The sequence below is a fragment of the Podarcis gaigeae genome (genome assembly GCF_964106915.1).
Source record: "Podarcis gaigeae genome assembly, chromosome: 6".
Classification (NCBI taxonomy): Eukaryota; Metazoa; Chordata; class Lepidosauria; order Squamata; family Lacertidae; genus Podarcis; species Podarcis gaigeae.
Genome location: NC_139682.1, coordinates 59142024 through 59160363, shown reverse-complemented (window position 1 = coordinate 59160363; position 18340 = coordinate 59142024). Strand labels below are relative to the sequence as shown.

Here is an 18340-nt window from a genome sequence, read left to right as displayed (position 1 = left end):
GGTTTTGCTTCTATTAGCATAATTGGTATCTCCTCCTCTTGCATTGGCATATGTGCAGAAATGCCACCTGTTCCGTTTCAAGAGTTGTTTGCATTTGCAGGCACTGTGCAGTTTCCCCATGACTCGAGTTCCAGTCTTCAATACCTTTATTTGTTAAAAAATAAAAAATCAGTATAGGTTGTTGTTGTTTAAAAAAACAATTTCCCAGTGTTAGTTTGCTAATGTTAAGCCGTTCTTCCTTTTACTCTTCCTTTAGCATTTAGCATATGCTACGGAACCCAGTAGTTCCATAATTTTAATTTTAATACCATTAGCAAGCTCCAGCCTTTCATTTGATATAAATGCTCATTTATTTTACTTTTTTCTCTTTCCCATGGTTTTCTTCTTTAACCATGGAAGTAAAACAGTTTCCCCTTGATCATTGATATCATAACATTTATGATACTTTGCCACTTACATTTCTCTTCTAGAAAATGTATTTTTCTGCTGCCAGCTCTGACTATTATCATCTCAGGTTTCACGCATTGTTTAGAGTTGCATCTGAACCAGCTCACCTGCGAAGCACTTTTTTGCTCGGCCCAGAAATTAACAACTTGATTTTATTTCGTTAAGCTCCCAAGAGTTTCAGAGCACTGAAGACGTAGAGAAACCTACTTATCTAACTGTGCTTTTTCTCTGCTTTTGATGTGAAGGAAAAGGCCATTGATGTTTAGAAGCATCTTAAGATTGCAGTTCAGTATCTTTCTGAAATATCACCTTCTCTTTCTTTCTAGGCTTGTATGGATGTAAGAGCAAGTTCTGTATTCTGGCAGAAAATGGAGCTAGCTGAGACTCTTACAGGGCAACCAAGAGTGCCAGAATGGTTTTCTACACACCCCTCCCATGAGAATCGAGCTGAGCATTTGGACAGACTTATTCCAGAGGTGAGGTGGTTTGGGAGTTTTGGTGTGTTTAAACTGAGTATCATTTTTCACATGTCTGTCCCATCCTTCTTTGAGTTGCCAAGGGCAGTGTGTATATATAGGATTGATTTCGCACACTCACACACTCCAAATCTAATAGTCATTATGAGTTGCTTTCTTAGCTGGCAATTTTCTAAGACAAAGATACCGTCGAAATACTTGCTGTATATTGCTTAGATTTACTGAAATCTATCTTGGTCCCCCCAAGCTGCAGACCTTCAGCTTTCTCGCAGGAACAGATGTGCCTCTCTCTTCAGCAACTCTTATCCTGTTCCCATTTCCTATGTATCATTTATACATTTTCAAACTGCTTTGTAATCTTTGCCCTCAAATGATGCTGTCATTGTTCATATTTCAGTCATGTCTAGGGCCATACAATAATCCTATGGCAAAGGTGAAATTTGAAACCAGACCTCTTAGTCCAGGCTAAATGTTACCTAGTATTGGAGCACAAGTTTGTCTGTAAGTAATCTTAATGGAGTGCTTCAATCTCAATGCTTTTGGATTTTTAGCAGTGGACGCCAGTCCAGGCGATTATGAACAAGCTGTTCCTAAGCTTCTGTCAAATCTGCCATTTCATAGGATTTGATCTCAAGTGCAACTGCTTGTCTCTTGGGCCCTAACTCACAGGCACTAACTAATAACTGGCTTGCATGCAATGTTAAACCATATTTAAACAGAAACTAATGTAGAAGGGACGCGGGTGGCGCTGTGGGTTAAACCACAGAGTCTAGGACTTGCAGATCAGAAGGTCGTGGTTCGAATCCCCGCGACGGGTGAGCTCCCGTTGCTCGGTCCCTGCTCCTGCCAACCTAGCAGTTCAAAAGCACATCAGAGTGCAAGTAGATAAATAGGTACCGCTCTGGCGGGAAGGTAAACGGCGTTTCCGTGCGCTGCTCTGGTTCGCCAGAAGCGGCTTAGTCATGCTGACCACATGACCCAGAAGCTGTATGCCAGCTCGCTTGGCCACTAAAGCGAGATGAGCGCTATAACCCCAGAGTTGACAACGACTGGACCTAATGGTCAGGGGTCCCTTTACCTTTACTGGTTAATGCAGAGCATCATGACACATGCAGCTAATAAAGTGCAAACTTCACCCCTCCTCTATTCCTGCTGCTGTTGCACCGCCATGTGACAACTTGCAGAAAACAACATCAAACCTTGCGTTATGTGAAATACATTCGACAAACACACTAGACGTAACCGGCTGTGCATTCACATAAACAATACTCTTCTATATATTCTTATCACAATATCAAATGTTTATCTTGCACATAAACAACGCATAAAGCGCAATAACATAGACGGAAGTCCCAATAAATCAGTTCATTCATAAAGACCAAATATCTGCTGGTTTCTGTTCCACATTTGTTCATAAAGTCCAAATTGGAGCCTACTAAAGTTCCACAGTGTTGACAAGGATTTCCGGAATAATGCCTTGTTTCGCTCTCATGGGCTTCATCAGTGGTACATATTCTAAGTAATATAAATGAATATAATGTCATGATTCAACATATTTTAACAAATTAAAATTATATAAACAATTGTGCTAGAGAAGTACGTACCATATATGAAGTATCAAGATAATAGAACTTATAACATAGTGGTTTCTGCAGTGAACAACAACTGTTACAATGTAAGATTATATAGACAGGCGCAGCATTGATTTTAGTTACAGGTGACAGCAATCTGCAGCTGTAAGGTTTTCTTCTTAAAGTGACCCCTTTAAAACAACAAATGCAAAACAAACTTTATCCATAGACAGGTGTTATACATACAAGCATTAGTAATGACTCATAGAAAGCAACTATAATCAATTTCAGTATTCAAACCTGAGGGATGCAAAGAATCAGGTAGGAAAATAAATCTAGTTTCTTTCTGCATAAGAATTTTCTTTGCTCGTTCTACAGGACCTAGATATACCCAAATTACGAAAAATGTCATATCTTCATCTGAATGTGACGCTGTACTAAAGGAGCGTCAATGAAGCAGGAGTTGGGAAAGAGCAAATCAAACACCTGTTTGCATTAAACTATAGGTTGTTTTTTAAAAAAAACATTAGAGGGGCCTTAATATTTTAGGAGTAATGTTTTCTCTTCACATTCTGTTTCTGATTTCATGGTACTCTTGGCTTGAGTCCATACCAGTGAATCCCTGGTGCAGTATAATACTTATTAGTGCTGTGGTCCCCAGTCTTTTGCAGCAAACATTTCCTGAACCTTGTATGCTATGTCTTGTTTGTTCTGTAATAGCAACTTTTCTCATCATAAATTGGTTTACTGTTTAGGGATGAGATGAAAACCAATTTATACAGAGCAAGTTATGTACTCCTTTTTATATGTTTCTAAATATGCTGTTTTGAAAGGCATCAGTTGACATGCTTAGTGTTTTCTCCTTTTTTTTTAATGAGAACAACTACCAAATCTGAAAATAGAGTGCAAATTGCAAATACACATATTAGATGCAGAGTCTGCAAAATAATGGTGATATATAATGAAACAAATTTATATACAAATTGGCCAGTACAGACATAATCTTAGAGGGCAAGAAGATAATTTATATTGGTTATCTTCCAGTCTCCTCTTCAGTCAAATATTTCTGTGACAGGAATAGTAAGTGGATCACTAGAAGTGTGACATGAAGGATCTTCTCGCTCTGCTCACTCTCCTAGCTAGCAGTATCTGGAAAGTTCATTAACCGTTTTTGTTGTCCTTGGATTTAGGAAGAGAGTTGTGGTTTGCATGTTCTCCTTTAGAAATGGCTTGTATATTGTGTGTTTTGTTTGCTGACAGTTAGTTAAACTGAAGGTTGCTCTGCTTTATTTGGAGACATAGTTCATTTTTGTTTTATTCCATAATGTTGCATGTTTACATATAGATTTGCTTTAACCAGTCTTTGTTCCACAAATCATAAGCTGTCTCACAGATGAGAAAACACACCATGACTCCCCACCCCCTCCCTCAGCTTGCTTTGTTTTCGAGCTTAATGAATGTCTGGGGTGGGGTGGCTGAACAAACATGGTTAAGCAAATTTTATGGATTTGGAGATAATGCCAAACCATAGTTAAAACAAACCATGGTTCTGTATCAACAACAAACCACAGCTTCACTTCATGTTTTGTTGGCAACTCCCATTAGCCTTTGGGCTGGATTGAATGTTCAAACCATACGTAGGCCAAACAAACTACGGCTTAGTGTTTGCGCGAAACCGCTCAGTATAGCTTACAATTCTTACAAACTCCTTAGGATGTCAGAAATTATGATTAGGCAGTTTTTGATGATGATGATGATGGTGTGTATACTAGCGTTCATCCAAGACTGGTTCTCAGGTGGTTCATAACACGTCTGGTATAGTATGCTAAGGGTTGAGTCAGGCATTTGATTCTAAGGAGGCGGTTGATGAAGAAGTTGAGATGATCAGTAGAGAAGCTGACTCTGGAATAGAAATGCAGCCTGCTATGGATTGCTTTGTACTCCATCCGAAGTCCCAGTGGGTTTAGGAGCTGGCATAGCTCCTTGATATCCAAGTGGCTGTTGCGGCTGGAAATGCCTTTGCCCAGCTTCACCTCTTCCTGAAGTACCAACACCTCCCACAAGAACTGGCCCAACAGTTGCCATTGATATTAGGCAGATGCCTTATTTTTTAGCATGAGCTTAAAGCATTTTTGTTTAGGCAAGTCTACCCTAGTTTTTAATTATTTGTTTTTAACAGTAAACTGCTTAGAGGTTTTGCTACAATCAAGTGGTATGCAACTTTTGTCACATAAGAAGAAGAAGTTGTGATTGTCACCAAAAGGCCTGCTCTGTGTACACTTGTCAATGACACGAAACCAGGGCTTTTTCCGTGACAGTACCCTGGTTGTGGGACTCTCTCTTTGTAGTTCAGCTGGTCTTGCCTTTGGTGGCTTTTAAGCAGGCAGTCAGGACCTTTTTATTTTGCCAGCTTTTCTTGGTTCTTAAGTGGTTGTTAAGTTTTCTCTCTTGATGCTATTTTGTATTTTTGTTGATTTGTTTTTTAATGCTGGGGGTGGAGTGAGTCTGGGGGAAAGCAGAGAGAGAGAGAGAGAGAGAGAGAGAGAGAGAGAGAGAGAGAGAGAGATTGAGATTTAGTAGGGCCACAGTTGCTGCATATGCACATCCCAGTAAACCATGGTTAATGGCTTGCTGAGAGTGTGCCAATTGCTTTCGCTTCATTCTTTCTCTCTAGCAAGTGGGAGCAGCAGACCATAGCCCTCTGCTTACTTTTATACTTGAACCAAGGATCATGGTTTGTTGTTGTGCCTAGTTTTTAATTATTTCATGACCAACAAGTGGTCCCTTGTTTGCAAACACAGCCATTCGACCACAAGGCTTATGATACCTTCATCATCTTAAGTACCATGCCTTCTTTCTACAAATCTACTGATCGAACTATATAGCGTGAGAAGAGGAAATACAGAATTTCCTAGAGATGACCTAAAGTATTTCTCTCCCCAACCCCCCATATATGAGGTATTGGTATTGGAGCCTTCCAGGATTAAAAGCAAGTGCTGACTCTTATTGAAAAGCTGTGAGATCCATTCTTCCTGCAAGGCTGACTGTTTTCAAAGCACTGACACATTTATGTAAAGAAAAGCCATTCCTGGCTTACCTTGAGCTGTGCAGCAGGAAGTGGAAAGGGGTTTTAAATTGGGCATGGGAAGGGAGGAACATTGGTTTTCAGGGTGGTTGGGGAGATATTTTAAAATGTAAAGTTAGGTTTCAGAGATTTAGGATGAGAAGGAAGTCAGATGGGAAATTTAACACATGGATAGTCAAAGGTAGAAAATGCAGAGAACCAATAATTTTAAATGCTCTTTTTGGGATGACTTTAGGTTGCTGTCGGACCCATGAGTAAAAAGCCCCCTGGTTAAGCAGCTGCATTAATGGTGTTAGGGAGGGGTTCCTATGAAGGAATGCTCATTGCATTAATTTCAGATTTGTCCAAATAGTATATATCACATAATTTCACTGCAGCTTTCAAGGAAACATATGTGTGTTGGGTGCATGACCATTTCCTCCTTAGAGTTGATAATGCAAAATGTGCCATTTAAAAAGAAATTAATTGAAAATCCAGAGGAATGCATGCATAACTGTCTGTGCTGCTACACGTGTGTGCATGAGAGAGATAGACAGAGGGAATAGCAGAGATATATTTCAGTTTTGTATCTCTCAGTGGTAAGATGAAGATTTTCCAAACTGTGGATTATAGCTACTTAAATTATGATGAGTGGAATGTTGAAAGCAGCTATAGTTGATACTGAAGTCTAGGAAATATTCTGTTGTGAGCTTTAAAACACAAACAAAGCATATTTTTATTTACTGTTCTCTTTCATATGATGTCACTTTGTGAATTCCATTCTAAACTAAGTGTTCAGTGTTTGGGGAAAGATTTTCAAAAGCAAAAAGTGGCATTTACATCTCATTGAATATGGCTATGTCGCGCTTTGTCGTTGCCTGGGAAAAGCTGTCCCTTGGGTTTCATTCACATGCCGGCCTTTTAAAAGGTAATTGTACTTCCTGGCTACCAAATCCCTAAGTAGTTGCGGTGACTTTCCCCCTACATCCATAATTAATGCAATTGTGGCATCTGCATTGGGGGTCATAAGAATATGTCACAGAACACAATATACTGATTCTGTGGGGCTGCTGCCACGAGATACTAGACAGTTGAACTTTCCATAGGCATGATTTACATGGTAGGACTTGCATCTGTCATTTTAGAAGTTCTCTCAAATGCCACAGCTCTTTCTGCTGAGAAGCTCAGATTGTGTATGCATGTGATTGGGGACTTACCAGTGGGAAAGAAATCGTTGCCTGGTCCCTAACAAAAATGCTGCTCTACCTGGTATTTGCTAACCCTTATCTCAGGATAGTTCTAGGCATTTCAGGCAAATCACATTGCTGTGTCCCTTTGCATGCCCATCCAGATTAAAGGTCATGAAGGCGCTGTGCTGAACCATTTTAGGGCTTTGTTACAGAGGCAGGGATAAAGACACACAGAGCCTCAGCCCAGTCATGTCTTTCCCCTTAATTCCTCTGCAACACAAGCAATACTGTGTTCTTGGTCAAGCAGTACAGCCTGATCATGTTTCCAAGTTACATGTTGATAAAATCATTTTGCCACTGGAAACACAGCTGAGGCCTCTCTATCTTGTGACCAGGGACCACTTGCTCTGTTTTGAATTGTGCCCTTCGAGGACTGACTCTCTTTTTTCTGGCATGCCTCCTTGAACATGCCAGTACAGGCAGAAATTCATCCAGAGCAGCTTTTCCTAGCAGCCTCTTTACCTTTCGTCTGGCTGCTTTCATTGCAAGGGCTCCCAGTGACAGCAGCTCCTGATGGGCAATCTGGTTTTCCAAATCTCTTCCATAGGTATTCCCCAAACGTGACAAAATCCTGCTCAGCATCTTATCTGGCATTTAGCATAATGGTTAGAGCATACAGTCAGGGCTTGTTCCAAAGCAGTGGTCATTCCATCCTAGGGTAGCAAGGATAACTTTATGGAGCGCCCACCCACTTGCTAACGGCCATCGCTGCTGAGGCCTACGTATCCCCCTTGGATGTGGAGATATGAGCTCAAGTGGCTGCCCTGTAGATTTTTTCCAGGGGGGTGCTCTTGTGGAATGCAGCTGTGGTTGCCACCCCCCCAACTGAGTTGGCAGGGATCTGCAAGTGTGAGGTCTTAGCTTTGGCTCTGAGGCCCTGACCATGCAGACGTTGGGCAGGACTATGTCTTGATGTCTATGGAAACTGGTGTTAACCTTGAGTAGGATGTTGGGGTCTGGTTCCAGGAGCACTTGGTTGGGATGAAAGGTGCATAGCTCCTCCTTGGCTGAATTGATACGTGCCTTAATGAGATTGCCTGTGTCATTTAAAACTTTAGAATTTAAAACGACTCTCAGTTTAGCATTATGTGCAAACTAGGGATTTTAGATTTAAATAAAGAGCTATCAGTTCAGGCAGCTTCATACCCCCTTGTTTGAAGATGACTTGTTTAGAAACAGGCCTGAATACGCTGCAAGTCAGATTTCTCAGTAGGAAACGTGTGAATAATTTTGGACAACATGGAAGAATAAAAGAAATGCAGATTGTACCTTTAGAGGAGAGATTTTCCTCAATACCACAAAAGGGGAGGGAAGTGTTAAATACCCGCTCTGTATTGGTGTGATCCCTAAAATAATCACCCCCCCCCGCAATGCTATCTGCCTGTTAAAAAACCTGCATGTTAAACTCAAAGGCACTTCTTTATTTAGGGGCCAGTGGTGTAAATAGACTGTCCCTGTTTGACAGGAGTAGGACATAAAGGTAATCTTAAAACAAAACAACACAGTATAATTGTCCAATGTTCTGAAGCACAAGTATTGGCTATAAAGTATGCTCCAGGTTTTAGATAATTTATGGAGAAGCTGCTTGCTCTGTACAAATATCACTCATTCTCAGTCCAGATTTCACGTTGCTTGTGACACAGACAAACTCAAAGGTAAATATTTTACTAGCTGGTATAATTGAATTGGCCTTGAAACTGCACGAGGCTAGAAAACCTAACATTTTCAGAATTGGAAGAAAAAAACACCCCTTTGCTTGGATTATACGATGTGTACCTACTGTACAGTAACGAACAGGCTGTCAACTAAAGATTGCATTTGTGAGAATATGTATTTTCTCAGGAAACCTGTTAGAAGAGAATGTGGCCACTTTTATTTCTACTTCTAAAGCATTCTTGTTCTAAATTACCTGGCAAACCCTCTCAAAGCTGCATATTTTTAAAGCAGCTTGCCTTTCCATAGTATTTTCTTGTTTTTGTTTAAAAAAATCTGATAAAGTAGATTACTTTGAGGACAGAATTCACACTTTCCCCATGAGTTCTGTGGGTTTCCTTCCCTCAAGTGCTTTCTTGCTATGAATGAGACATGATAGAGCAAACGCCCAGATGATCTTCCGTGGTGCATTCTAAGTATATTGCTGTGCACAAGTCATTTGGCTGTGTTTTCTAAATAATATCCAGTCTTTGCTTCAGGGGGAAAGATGCGGATATTTTACATGAGTGAGAAAGAGAAGTTCACCATCACATAATAGGAACAAGCTACATAAAGAAACTTCCACCATGAGCTCCCGTGGCCAAAGAATTAAATTGAAAAATATTGACTTATAGGTCACTACTTTAGTGTACTTAAACATACAATAAATTAATGTGTTTTCACGCTATCTAAAGCACATTTCCCCCCAGGGTATGGCCTTAGGCTACACTTAGTGAGTAACCCCCATTGAACTAAATAGAACCAAGTAAACATGCCTGGGATTGAATTGCTATTGTTATTTCTGCCATATATTCATATGAGGGGATCTCTGCTGTTGCAGCACACTTTAGGTCACGCTGCCACCTATTAGCAGGTCCTGACCCCACCAGTTACAAAGCAGCAGCATATGTTGCCAGTAATGCCAGCGCACTGCTGGCCTTAAGCAAAACATCAGTAGCCAAGGAAGGGCACTCCCTTAATGAGACTTAACTTTTCCCATAGCGGTTGGAAATTGCTGCAAATATTACTCTGTCTGGAGTGTGGCTGAGGGAGGGGCCGTGCTGAGCTCACCCCTCCCTCAACCGTGCCTGTAGTCTTCATCTTGTATTTAATGGAGTATGAATCAGTGTGGCGGGTGTTTAATCAGCCACCTTTCGCCCCCTCTAACTGCTTGATGTGGAATAAGAAAGCAAAAGGAGGGGAATCCACCTCCACGGGGTACGAATGTTTTCTCTGAACCGTCTTGTGGCTCTTGATGGTTTTCCTTCTACATGCACCAGTGTTTTAGATAAGTTAAAGCAGAGACAGGGGAGATAGACACCATATAGTTAAAAGAGAGAGGAGGGGGAGAAGCGTAGAGATTTAAAAATGCTAAATTAGTTTAAAAGCGGATTACATTGCCCTTTTCAAGATACAACCTAAATCTTTAGATTTCTACTTGGCTTGAATAATGCTGTTTGACATTAATGCAGTCTTGCAGTGGCTTCTGTTCAGCAAGAAGAACAAGAGGAAACTCTGCCATTGCGAATATCTGTTAAGGAATTGATTGGTTGCTGAAGTGGAAACGGCTTGATATACATCTTGTGAATTTCTATGGGCGATATTCGGAGGGCCATCTGGAAAACAAAGTTACATTTTTTAGAAGAAAAATGTACTCGCAGCAGGGGAGGAAGGAGATGGGAGCATAGTAAAAATAAATAAACGATGTCAGAGGGGTATGTGAGACCCTCAGCTCAGAGTGGTTTTGGTGATGAGTCAACCATTCTTTTTCCACCTTTGGATTGTGCAAATAAATAAATTAAAAGTTGTTTGGCTGGAACTTGTTTTCAAAAGCTGGTGTTTGTTTCTTGGCTAGTTTTAGAAAATAGCATTTATTTACATACTAAAAAAAAAAGGCATTTTTTTTTGTGAGGAGAAATATGGCTTCAATAGCCAGCTGTATGAGGGAAGCTTTTTATTCCTCTGTATCTAGGGCAGTGTTTCCCAACCTTGGGCCTCCAGCTGTTTTTGAACTACAATTCCCATCATCCCTGACCACTGGTCTTGCTAGCTAGGGATGATGGGAGTTGTAGTCCAAAAACAGCTGGAGGCCCAAGGTTGGGAAACACTGATCTAGGGGAAGTCACACAGACACAAAATGATTCTAAAATTTAAACTTAAAATAAAAATTGCTTCCTCATGCCAGCCAGAATTGTCTGTGTACTTAACTATGGCAACAGGAGATGGTCTCTTTGTGTTCCAGTGATGTGTATTATAAGAGGGGTAGGCTGTGGCATTGAGAGCATGATTGGTTTGTGTAAACAGGTGATGTCTAAACTACAGTGAGGGTTTCTGCAAAATGCCAGCAGAAGCTACCTAAGCTTGACCATGAATCTATTGTGAAGGTGGGGCGAGTGGGTCTTTATGGCATTTGCTTGATAAAGGCGCTCCACTTTTGCAACTCTCACTGCTCTGTAATATGGCTGGCACCTACCCTTTTCTGCAGTGGCTCCTCGCTTGTGGAATGCTCTCCCCAGGGTGGCTCACCTGGTGCCTTCATTACATATATTACATATATTGAGGTGATAGGCAAAAACATTCCAATCTATTGCCTTTTAAACTGTGTGTAGGTTTTTTTTTATTGTTTTGGTTTGTTGCTATGTTAAGTATTTTGTGTTTTTATATTGTAAAATGTGATCCTTGGATGAAGGGCAGTAAGAAATTTAACAATTTTTTTTTTAAAAAAATAAAAAATAGCCACCACCTAAAGACTTGGTTATGTGTCCTGGCTTTCAGTAATATCTGGCACCGATATGAATGATTTTTGGTTGACTGGTTGTGACTTACCTGCCTGGCTTTTAATAACTGTGTTGTGAATTTGAAACTCTTTTAGTAAGTAACCCTTCTGAAGTCGCTGTGCAGTGAAGTTGGGTAAGAAATGTTTTGAATGGGTTTATTTTTTTTTAAAAAAAGCTTGATTGCACAGCATGTATTTAAGCCACTTTGCAGCACCATAGCTGAATCAACTTTGAGTAATGTTGCAGTGATGCAAATACGGTTTGATGCTTGAGCAGATGATGAAACATTCAGATCCTTATTTTTAACTCTGCACAGATACACTGTGCCAACAGCATGCCAGTCTGGACAATTCCAGTTTGCCCATCATGTCAGTGCCATTTAGAACAATATGGGATAGCGTGATAAGAATTTCATGACCAGCTTGACTTTTAAGGAACCAACTTATTGGAAGCATTTCTCTCTTTTTTTACTCTTAAAACATTCAGCATGCTTTCATGCGCAGCCAAAAAAGGAATTGCTTGAACTCAGCTGGAGGACAAGGAGAGGACAGAGGGTGAAGAAAGAGCTGTGAGTGGAGGGTGGACTTTTCCCATCCTTCCAACCCCATGGGAAATTCAACAAACCTGCTGTGGTCCATGCCCCCCAGGGGTTCCATGGATGGGGGTGGGAGGACTGGGAACAGAAAACAATTTCCCCAATGCAATAAAATAAATGCATGCATAATTGTTTTCGTGCATGGATGCATTTTCCTGGGAAGGGTTTCCATCAGCTTTCATCAGATTCTCAAAGGGGGTCTGTGACCGCCTCCAAAAAATCTTAAAAACCACTGCTATAGAGTCGTCTGCTATATATGTATGCCTGTATTTTTATATTTTAATTAGCTGATTATAAATTATTAAAGCTATTCAAATAAAGTTTTGTAATTTAACACTGGCATCAAACCAGTGGGTTTCTTCTGGGTCAGAGAAGTATTTTTTGGTCCATGATGTGATTACATATTAATGACATTGTTTCCCTCGGAGGCCTCTGTTTCAGTGGACACAGTGGATTGGATCCAGAGAAAATGGGGCAGTAGGGAGCCAAAGAAAGCTGACTTCCCTGCCCCTTCTTCCTCCCCACCCCGCCATCCCTAGCTCTCCACAAAGTCTCCCCTAAGGGTTGGGAGTCCTGCTGAATTGGAAGGTAGCCTGGGCAGGAAGGGAGGCAGTCTTCAAAATCAGACTGAGGCAGTATGTTTAAGCAACCAGTATAAAACTTTATGCAGCCAAAAGGATCCAGTGAACTCCCAAGTGCACAAACCCTGACCACTCGTTAAATTGCTCTATATTTCATTAGTCTTTGCATTGTAGCAATCCTGGGAAGAAGCTGGTCATTTCCATTTTAAAAAAACTGGAGTTCGTTCTCCCACGTGGTAACTTTCTTTCTTTGGTCTTTTTGTTGTTGCCGCTGCAGGTAATTAAAATCAGGGAGCACTGCAATTGCCCAGCTTTGCCTGGACAGGATCCACGCTTTGCTTTCAAACTGGCCAAGCAACAAATTCTGCAGTCGTCTAAAAACGAGGGAAGCCTAAACCTCACTCACGATGCCCTTTACAGAACAAAGGAGAAGACACACGTGGACATAGTAGCTGGGAAATAACTCTGCAGGTGAAGGCAGAAATGCTTCCTGGATTAACGTTATCCAAATTCTCAAGGCAAGTACTGTGCTTTTCAGGAAACTGCTTCAGAAATTTGAAATGGCCAGACTGACAGGCAGTGCTATTAATTTATGGCCACAATTTTTGACAGTGATGCGCCTCTGGAACTCAGCTCTTGAATGGATTTGCAGAAGAATGCATCATATGCATAAGGAACACGAGGAGCAGTTTCCGTGATGGAAGAGAACAGGAAACCTCTGTCTGCATGGGGGGGCGGGGGTATTCAGCAGTGCCCCATATGGCACTCGTATACATCCTGCGTGTATAACCAGGCTGCAATAGCAAATCCTTTTGTACACCGAAATGCTAGTCTGACTGTCAGAACTATGTCTTTTCCCAATCATGTTATAATCTCCTCCACCCCCCACCCCCATTTCCCAATGGATGTCTCAAAGGGATGTCCAGCTGAGTGTGGTGGGGAGGGAAGGGAGGGCTGCATACTGGACAAATGGAAACATTGCTTCTGTCTAAATGTCTATCCAAGGGCAGTTCTTGCAATGCAGTTTTAAGTTGTATCCCAGGGCTCAAGTTGGATATAAACCTGTCCCTTTGTCGCAAATAATTAAATAGTATCCCTTACCTGTGTAAATCCTCTTGAATTTGTTGCAAGCTCGGTTAGTTTTGTCCAATGATATTTATAAAATATTGGTAAGAATTCGCTGCCTTTTACAAGGATCAAGATGCAATAAACTGACCAGTGGTCTGGTTCGAATATCACCTAATTGGTTGACCTGCTGTTGGGAATTCCCTCTCTTTTGTACTCTCTAAAAGACAGATTGAGTCAACATTTCACTTTGAAGCAATCCCAAAGGACTGTGGAGTTAACCTTACAATGTAAACATGTTTGTAAGGCACAAGACAAAATTTTATTGGATAAAATCTGACATACTGCACTAAGGAGTGCGGTAGATTATTTGTCGGTGTCATTTAAGTAAACAGAATACCACTTGGAAAGGTTAAATTAGTTACAGTAGACTTTGTCCTGGTCAGATCAGTGCTTGAAAACCCAGTGATTGATGCTCAAGGAAACTCCCTGGAGTTGGATGATGTGCTGTGAGGTGCCTGCTAGTGATTTATAAAGCAGCAAGGCATACCACTAAGCCACATGGTCCAGACTCAGTGATACCCCCCCCCCCCGTTTCCTTGGGTAAATGTTTTGAGGCATAACTTCACTGATGTCTCTTACTGGACCATAATACTCCTTTGCTCCTTGTTGTCCTTGCAGAGTTCCTCATTTTCACCACATGTTCCTGTTCTCTTGCATATGCCTGCATTAAAGTCTCAGCCATGGTTGCTAGACTGCATTTTGCTGCTATCCAACACTGAAACAGTTCTCTGAGTTCTATCCTTTCTATGGACTGCAAACTATTGGGAAATATACCCCCCCCCCCACGTTTGCTTACTCTGGAAAACTGAAATTCCTCCGCTTCATACTGTAGAACAAATATTAAATAAGAATTACTTGACACAGTACATCAGAGAAAGGCCCATGGCTTTCCACCTTTGGTTAACAGCATGGTCCCATAACATTTAAAAGTTATTTGTATGTTCTTATATGAAAACCTGGGGAAATGTGAGATGATGGAAGCTTTATTCCCCCCCAACACAATGAAAATGTAAAAACATGAAAAAATGCCACATACACAATATTTTTGCACAATAGTTCCTCAAGTAGGGGTCCCTGCTTCCATGTCCCCACTAATTGTAGAGCACCGCAGTGCCACAAATCTTATAGTCACAAAATCTGCAAATAGATGCCAGCTCAGATCCCATAGATGCCAGCTCAGATCCTAATAGCATAGTGAAGAGGGCCAGATGAGGCTTCAGATCGACCTCAACTTTTAAGGGAGGAAGACTATCTTCCATTACTTAAGAAAGCTAGGGGTTGCCCCCTGTCACCCCTTCTGCTACCCAACAAGCTTTCAGGAGGTCAGTCTCTCTGCCATCTACCATTAGATTGCAGCCATAGTCGTGCCCACTAATTTCAGTGGGTCTTTTCTGAGTCTGACTTGGTTGGGTTTCTCCCATACTCGTGGAACAAACTGAAGGAGATGAAAAGTTGCTTTTAATTATTGCGAAGACTTCCATGAAATTCAGAATTGGCAGCTTTGGATCTTTCATATACTGCTTCAGACAAAAACCCCCTGAAACGATCATGAACCTTCAGTCGCAGAACCAATAAGACTGCAGTGTTTTATTAGACATAGAGATGGAATCCAAAGCAGTCCCCTTGTTAAGGGCAGAGCTGCCTTGTCTTGTGAGACAGCACACCATATTTTTGCTTTTAAATTGCCTCTTTGTTTTGATTTCACTAAAAGAAAGCATCCAGTATCGACTGGACAAGTGTGAACTAACAAGCTCGTAAGTTGTAGTTTGTTTACTGACTTCAGCTGAAGAACACCAGCTCTCTGAGCAGTGCCAACACCTACCTAATTTATCTTTATTTGTAGGAGGTATTTTCAAGGTTGGCTCTGCCTCTGATTGCCAGACCTGATTCTTTGTGTCTTGATTTAGTGCATACTGCTCCTAAGCCATGTATAGATCAGTATGCACGATGCCGGCAACAGGTAAAAGCTCACCTTGACCATCTCCTGCCACTTCATTCTTTTCATTTGTAGTGACAGGAGATGTTTGTTTTTTAAACAGAAAAGCTCGAAAATTTGGCCACTGTCACATAAAGTAAACAGAAAAAAACACACTACGATAGTTCTCCTCACCCCCAGATTTGTACAACTTCTTATCTCATTGAGGAACATGTTGCAGGTGAATTGCTGTACAGCACAAAAGGCAACTAATTGCAAAGGCCTTTGTGAATGTGCAGAGTTTTTACTTGGTTTTTAAAGTCACTCAGCATCCCAGAAAGCTGGTGGCACTACCAAGAATGCCTTGTCCTTGTATGGCACCTGCGAAAGTCAGTTCTTGAAATTTATTGTGTTTTCAGCTACATACTGAGGAGGCTATTGTTTAAAGTGCCTAGGCTCCAAGCTGTTTACAGTTGTAAAGGTGACACCCAGCACCTCCTAAAAGGGAGCATGGAAAACGCCTCACATAATGCAGACTGGACAGTGCCAAAATAATGTGCTCAGTCTTTTCCAACAATCAGATAGCTGCATTTTGGTCCAATTGAGGTTTCTGGGCATTTTTGTGGGCTTCCCCAGGTAAACTCTGCTACAGGAGTCTAGTGAGGAAGTTAGTTAAGCATGAATAACTGGCTAGGTCTGGCCTTTCCAGGGAAAGACATGGCTGGTGGTGAGAGCTGGGTGAGGGTACCATCTTAAATGGATGAGGGAGGAAGAAGTGCCTATACATAACATTAAACTTCTAAATAATGTGTGTTCTTATGTGTGCTCTTCCCATTTTCAGAGGTTTTTAGTGCCGCTAGGCAAGCTTCCAGGTATATATTTTATTTAAAAAAGGACTTTACATTTCTGCAATATGTGTTACTCTGTGTCCTCAGAGTAATTCCAGTCTTTACTGCCCTCTGTGATAGGATTGAATTGTAACTCGTATGAATGAGCCATTACTGTTTCAGCTTAGAACAGGGGTTGGCAAGGTTTACCTCGCTTGGGCCGCTTCACTCCAGTGGAGATCCCTCTGTAGGCTGGATCGTGTGTGTGCGTGAGCATGCACGGCCATGATTTCCGGCATCTGAGCATGCACAGATGTGATTTCAGGCAATGTGGAAGCGAGTCCCCGCACTGCATTGCGCCGAGCCAGTTTAGCACAGCGCGGAGGGACTCGTTGGTTGGGAAGTTTGGTTCGGGGGCCAGTTAAACAACCCCCGTGGGCCGCTTGTGGCCCTGGGCCATAGGTTGCCTACCTATGAAGAAGGAAATCACCCTACAAAGAAAGAAGCAACAGGCAAGTTGACCATAGCCTTATTACAAGGTTTAGCATTTCACAGTTGCCTGCATATCCTGTGCAGCCTTTGTTTGAGTATTTGTTTGCTGGGAGCAGACTAGAATAATTGTAGGATCATCTAGTGCAGCCCCCTGCAATGCAGGACCCTCTTGCCCAGAGTCCGCCCCCGCCCCCGCTAATGGTTCAAAGAACATGTGGAGGCAGCAGAAGTGGCTGTGCTGCTTTCCCACCAGAAATTGCACTTTTTGACCCAAAGGTATTTGTGTCAGGCAGTGCTTGTTGAGAAAATGAAACAAATGACAAAGTTACCCCCTTTCCTGGTCTCCAATCTCATTCTTTGACCTCCCCCTACACTTTTCCTAGGGCTTGTCCCCACCGGGCTTTGGTGACGATGTTTTCGAGGCCATTTGACCTGTAAAATCAACTTTCCTTAAGTACCTTTGCTACTTCAGTCTTCTTGCCAAAATAAATTAAGAGCCTTGTTATGTTCCGAAAGCATGAAAAAGCCTTTAGCAAAAGCTAGAAACTATCATTTTGACCCTTAATGGAATCACTTCTAAAATCCCCGCTAAGGAACAATCACCTCGATTTATTGCAATGCATCTCCAAGGCACAATAAAAGCAAGAGTTGCCATGTTGGCCCATAAGAAAACAAAACCAAACCCTCCGTTACTTTGCTTAGGATCCACTAAAGTGCCACAAAAATAGTAACAAAGCTCTTTAGTTCTCTGGAATTCATCAGGTGAAATATTAGGAAGTGGAATGAATGAGGAAAAATAAAAAGCAAGAAAATAATAATAAAAAGGCTGGATGTTTAGGCTCACTTCCGACATGAAGACTGCAAATTCAATAGGAGTATCCAAGGTGTTATAGGGATCAATCGCACACTAGGGGAGTGGTGTGTGTGTGTGCGTCCCCAAGAATCCTGTATCTTACAATATTTGGTCTACACAGGACGCCTACAGTTGCTTGCAAGATTAACCAACATAACCAGAAAGTTTTGAGAAGAGAAGACTCCCTGGTAAAGACCCTGACATTGGGAAAGATTGAGGGCACAAGGAGAAGGTGACAACAGAGGGTGAGATGGTTGGACAGTGTTCTCGAAGCTACCAGCATGAGTTTGACCAAACTGTGGGAGGCAGTGGAAGGCAGAAGTGCCTGGTGCACTCTGGTCCATGGGGTCACGAAGAGTTGGACACGACTAAATGACTAAACAACAACAACAACGATAACAAACCAGAAAGTGTAAAGTAGCCATTAAATTCGAAGCCTTGCTGAATTACTTTCTCTTTGTTCCTGTATAAGATCTTAGTAGTACTTGGTTATGTGACCTTTTTGTATTCAGTTGCAGGTGGAAGGGATAAAGGATTTTCTGTGCATCCAAAAAGGAAGAAGGAAAGTGTTGTGCAACAGAATACCTTGTAAAATAACCTTGTTTGTTTCTTTCCTTGTTACTGCCTTTTCAACTCTTCTTCATGTGCTCCCTCCATCCCCAGATCTGGCTG

At 41.6% G+C, this 18340-nt stretch overlaps 1 protein-coding gene across 3 annotated transcripts in view; it reads left to right on the top strand.

Moving 5' to 3' along the window:
* OMA1 (OMA1 zinc metallopeptidase) overlaps positions 1-13691 on the top strand; it is a 32049-nt gene extending 18358 nt beyond the window's left edge. For 2 of the 3 annotated variants that reach the window (XM_083742791.1, XM_083742790.1), the window contains exons 8-9: positions 774-923; positions 12731-13691. In XM_083742791.1, coding sequence (XP_083598917.1) covers positions 774-923; positions 12731-12916 — 336 coding nt within the window. In that variant the 3' untranslated portion in view covers positions 12917-13691. Of the gene's footprint in view, positions 1-773; positions 924-2872; positions 3001-12730 lie in introns of all 3 variants that reach the window. The other variant, XR_014565266.1, reaches the window with a different exon arrangement.
* Positions 13692-18340: the final 4649 nt, after the last annotated feature.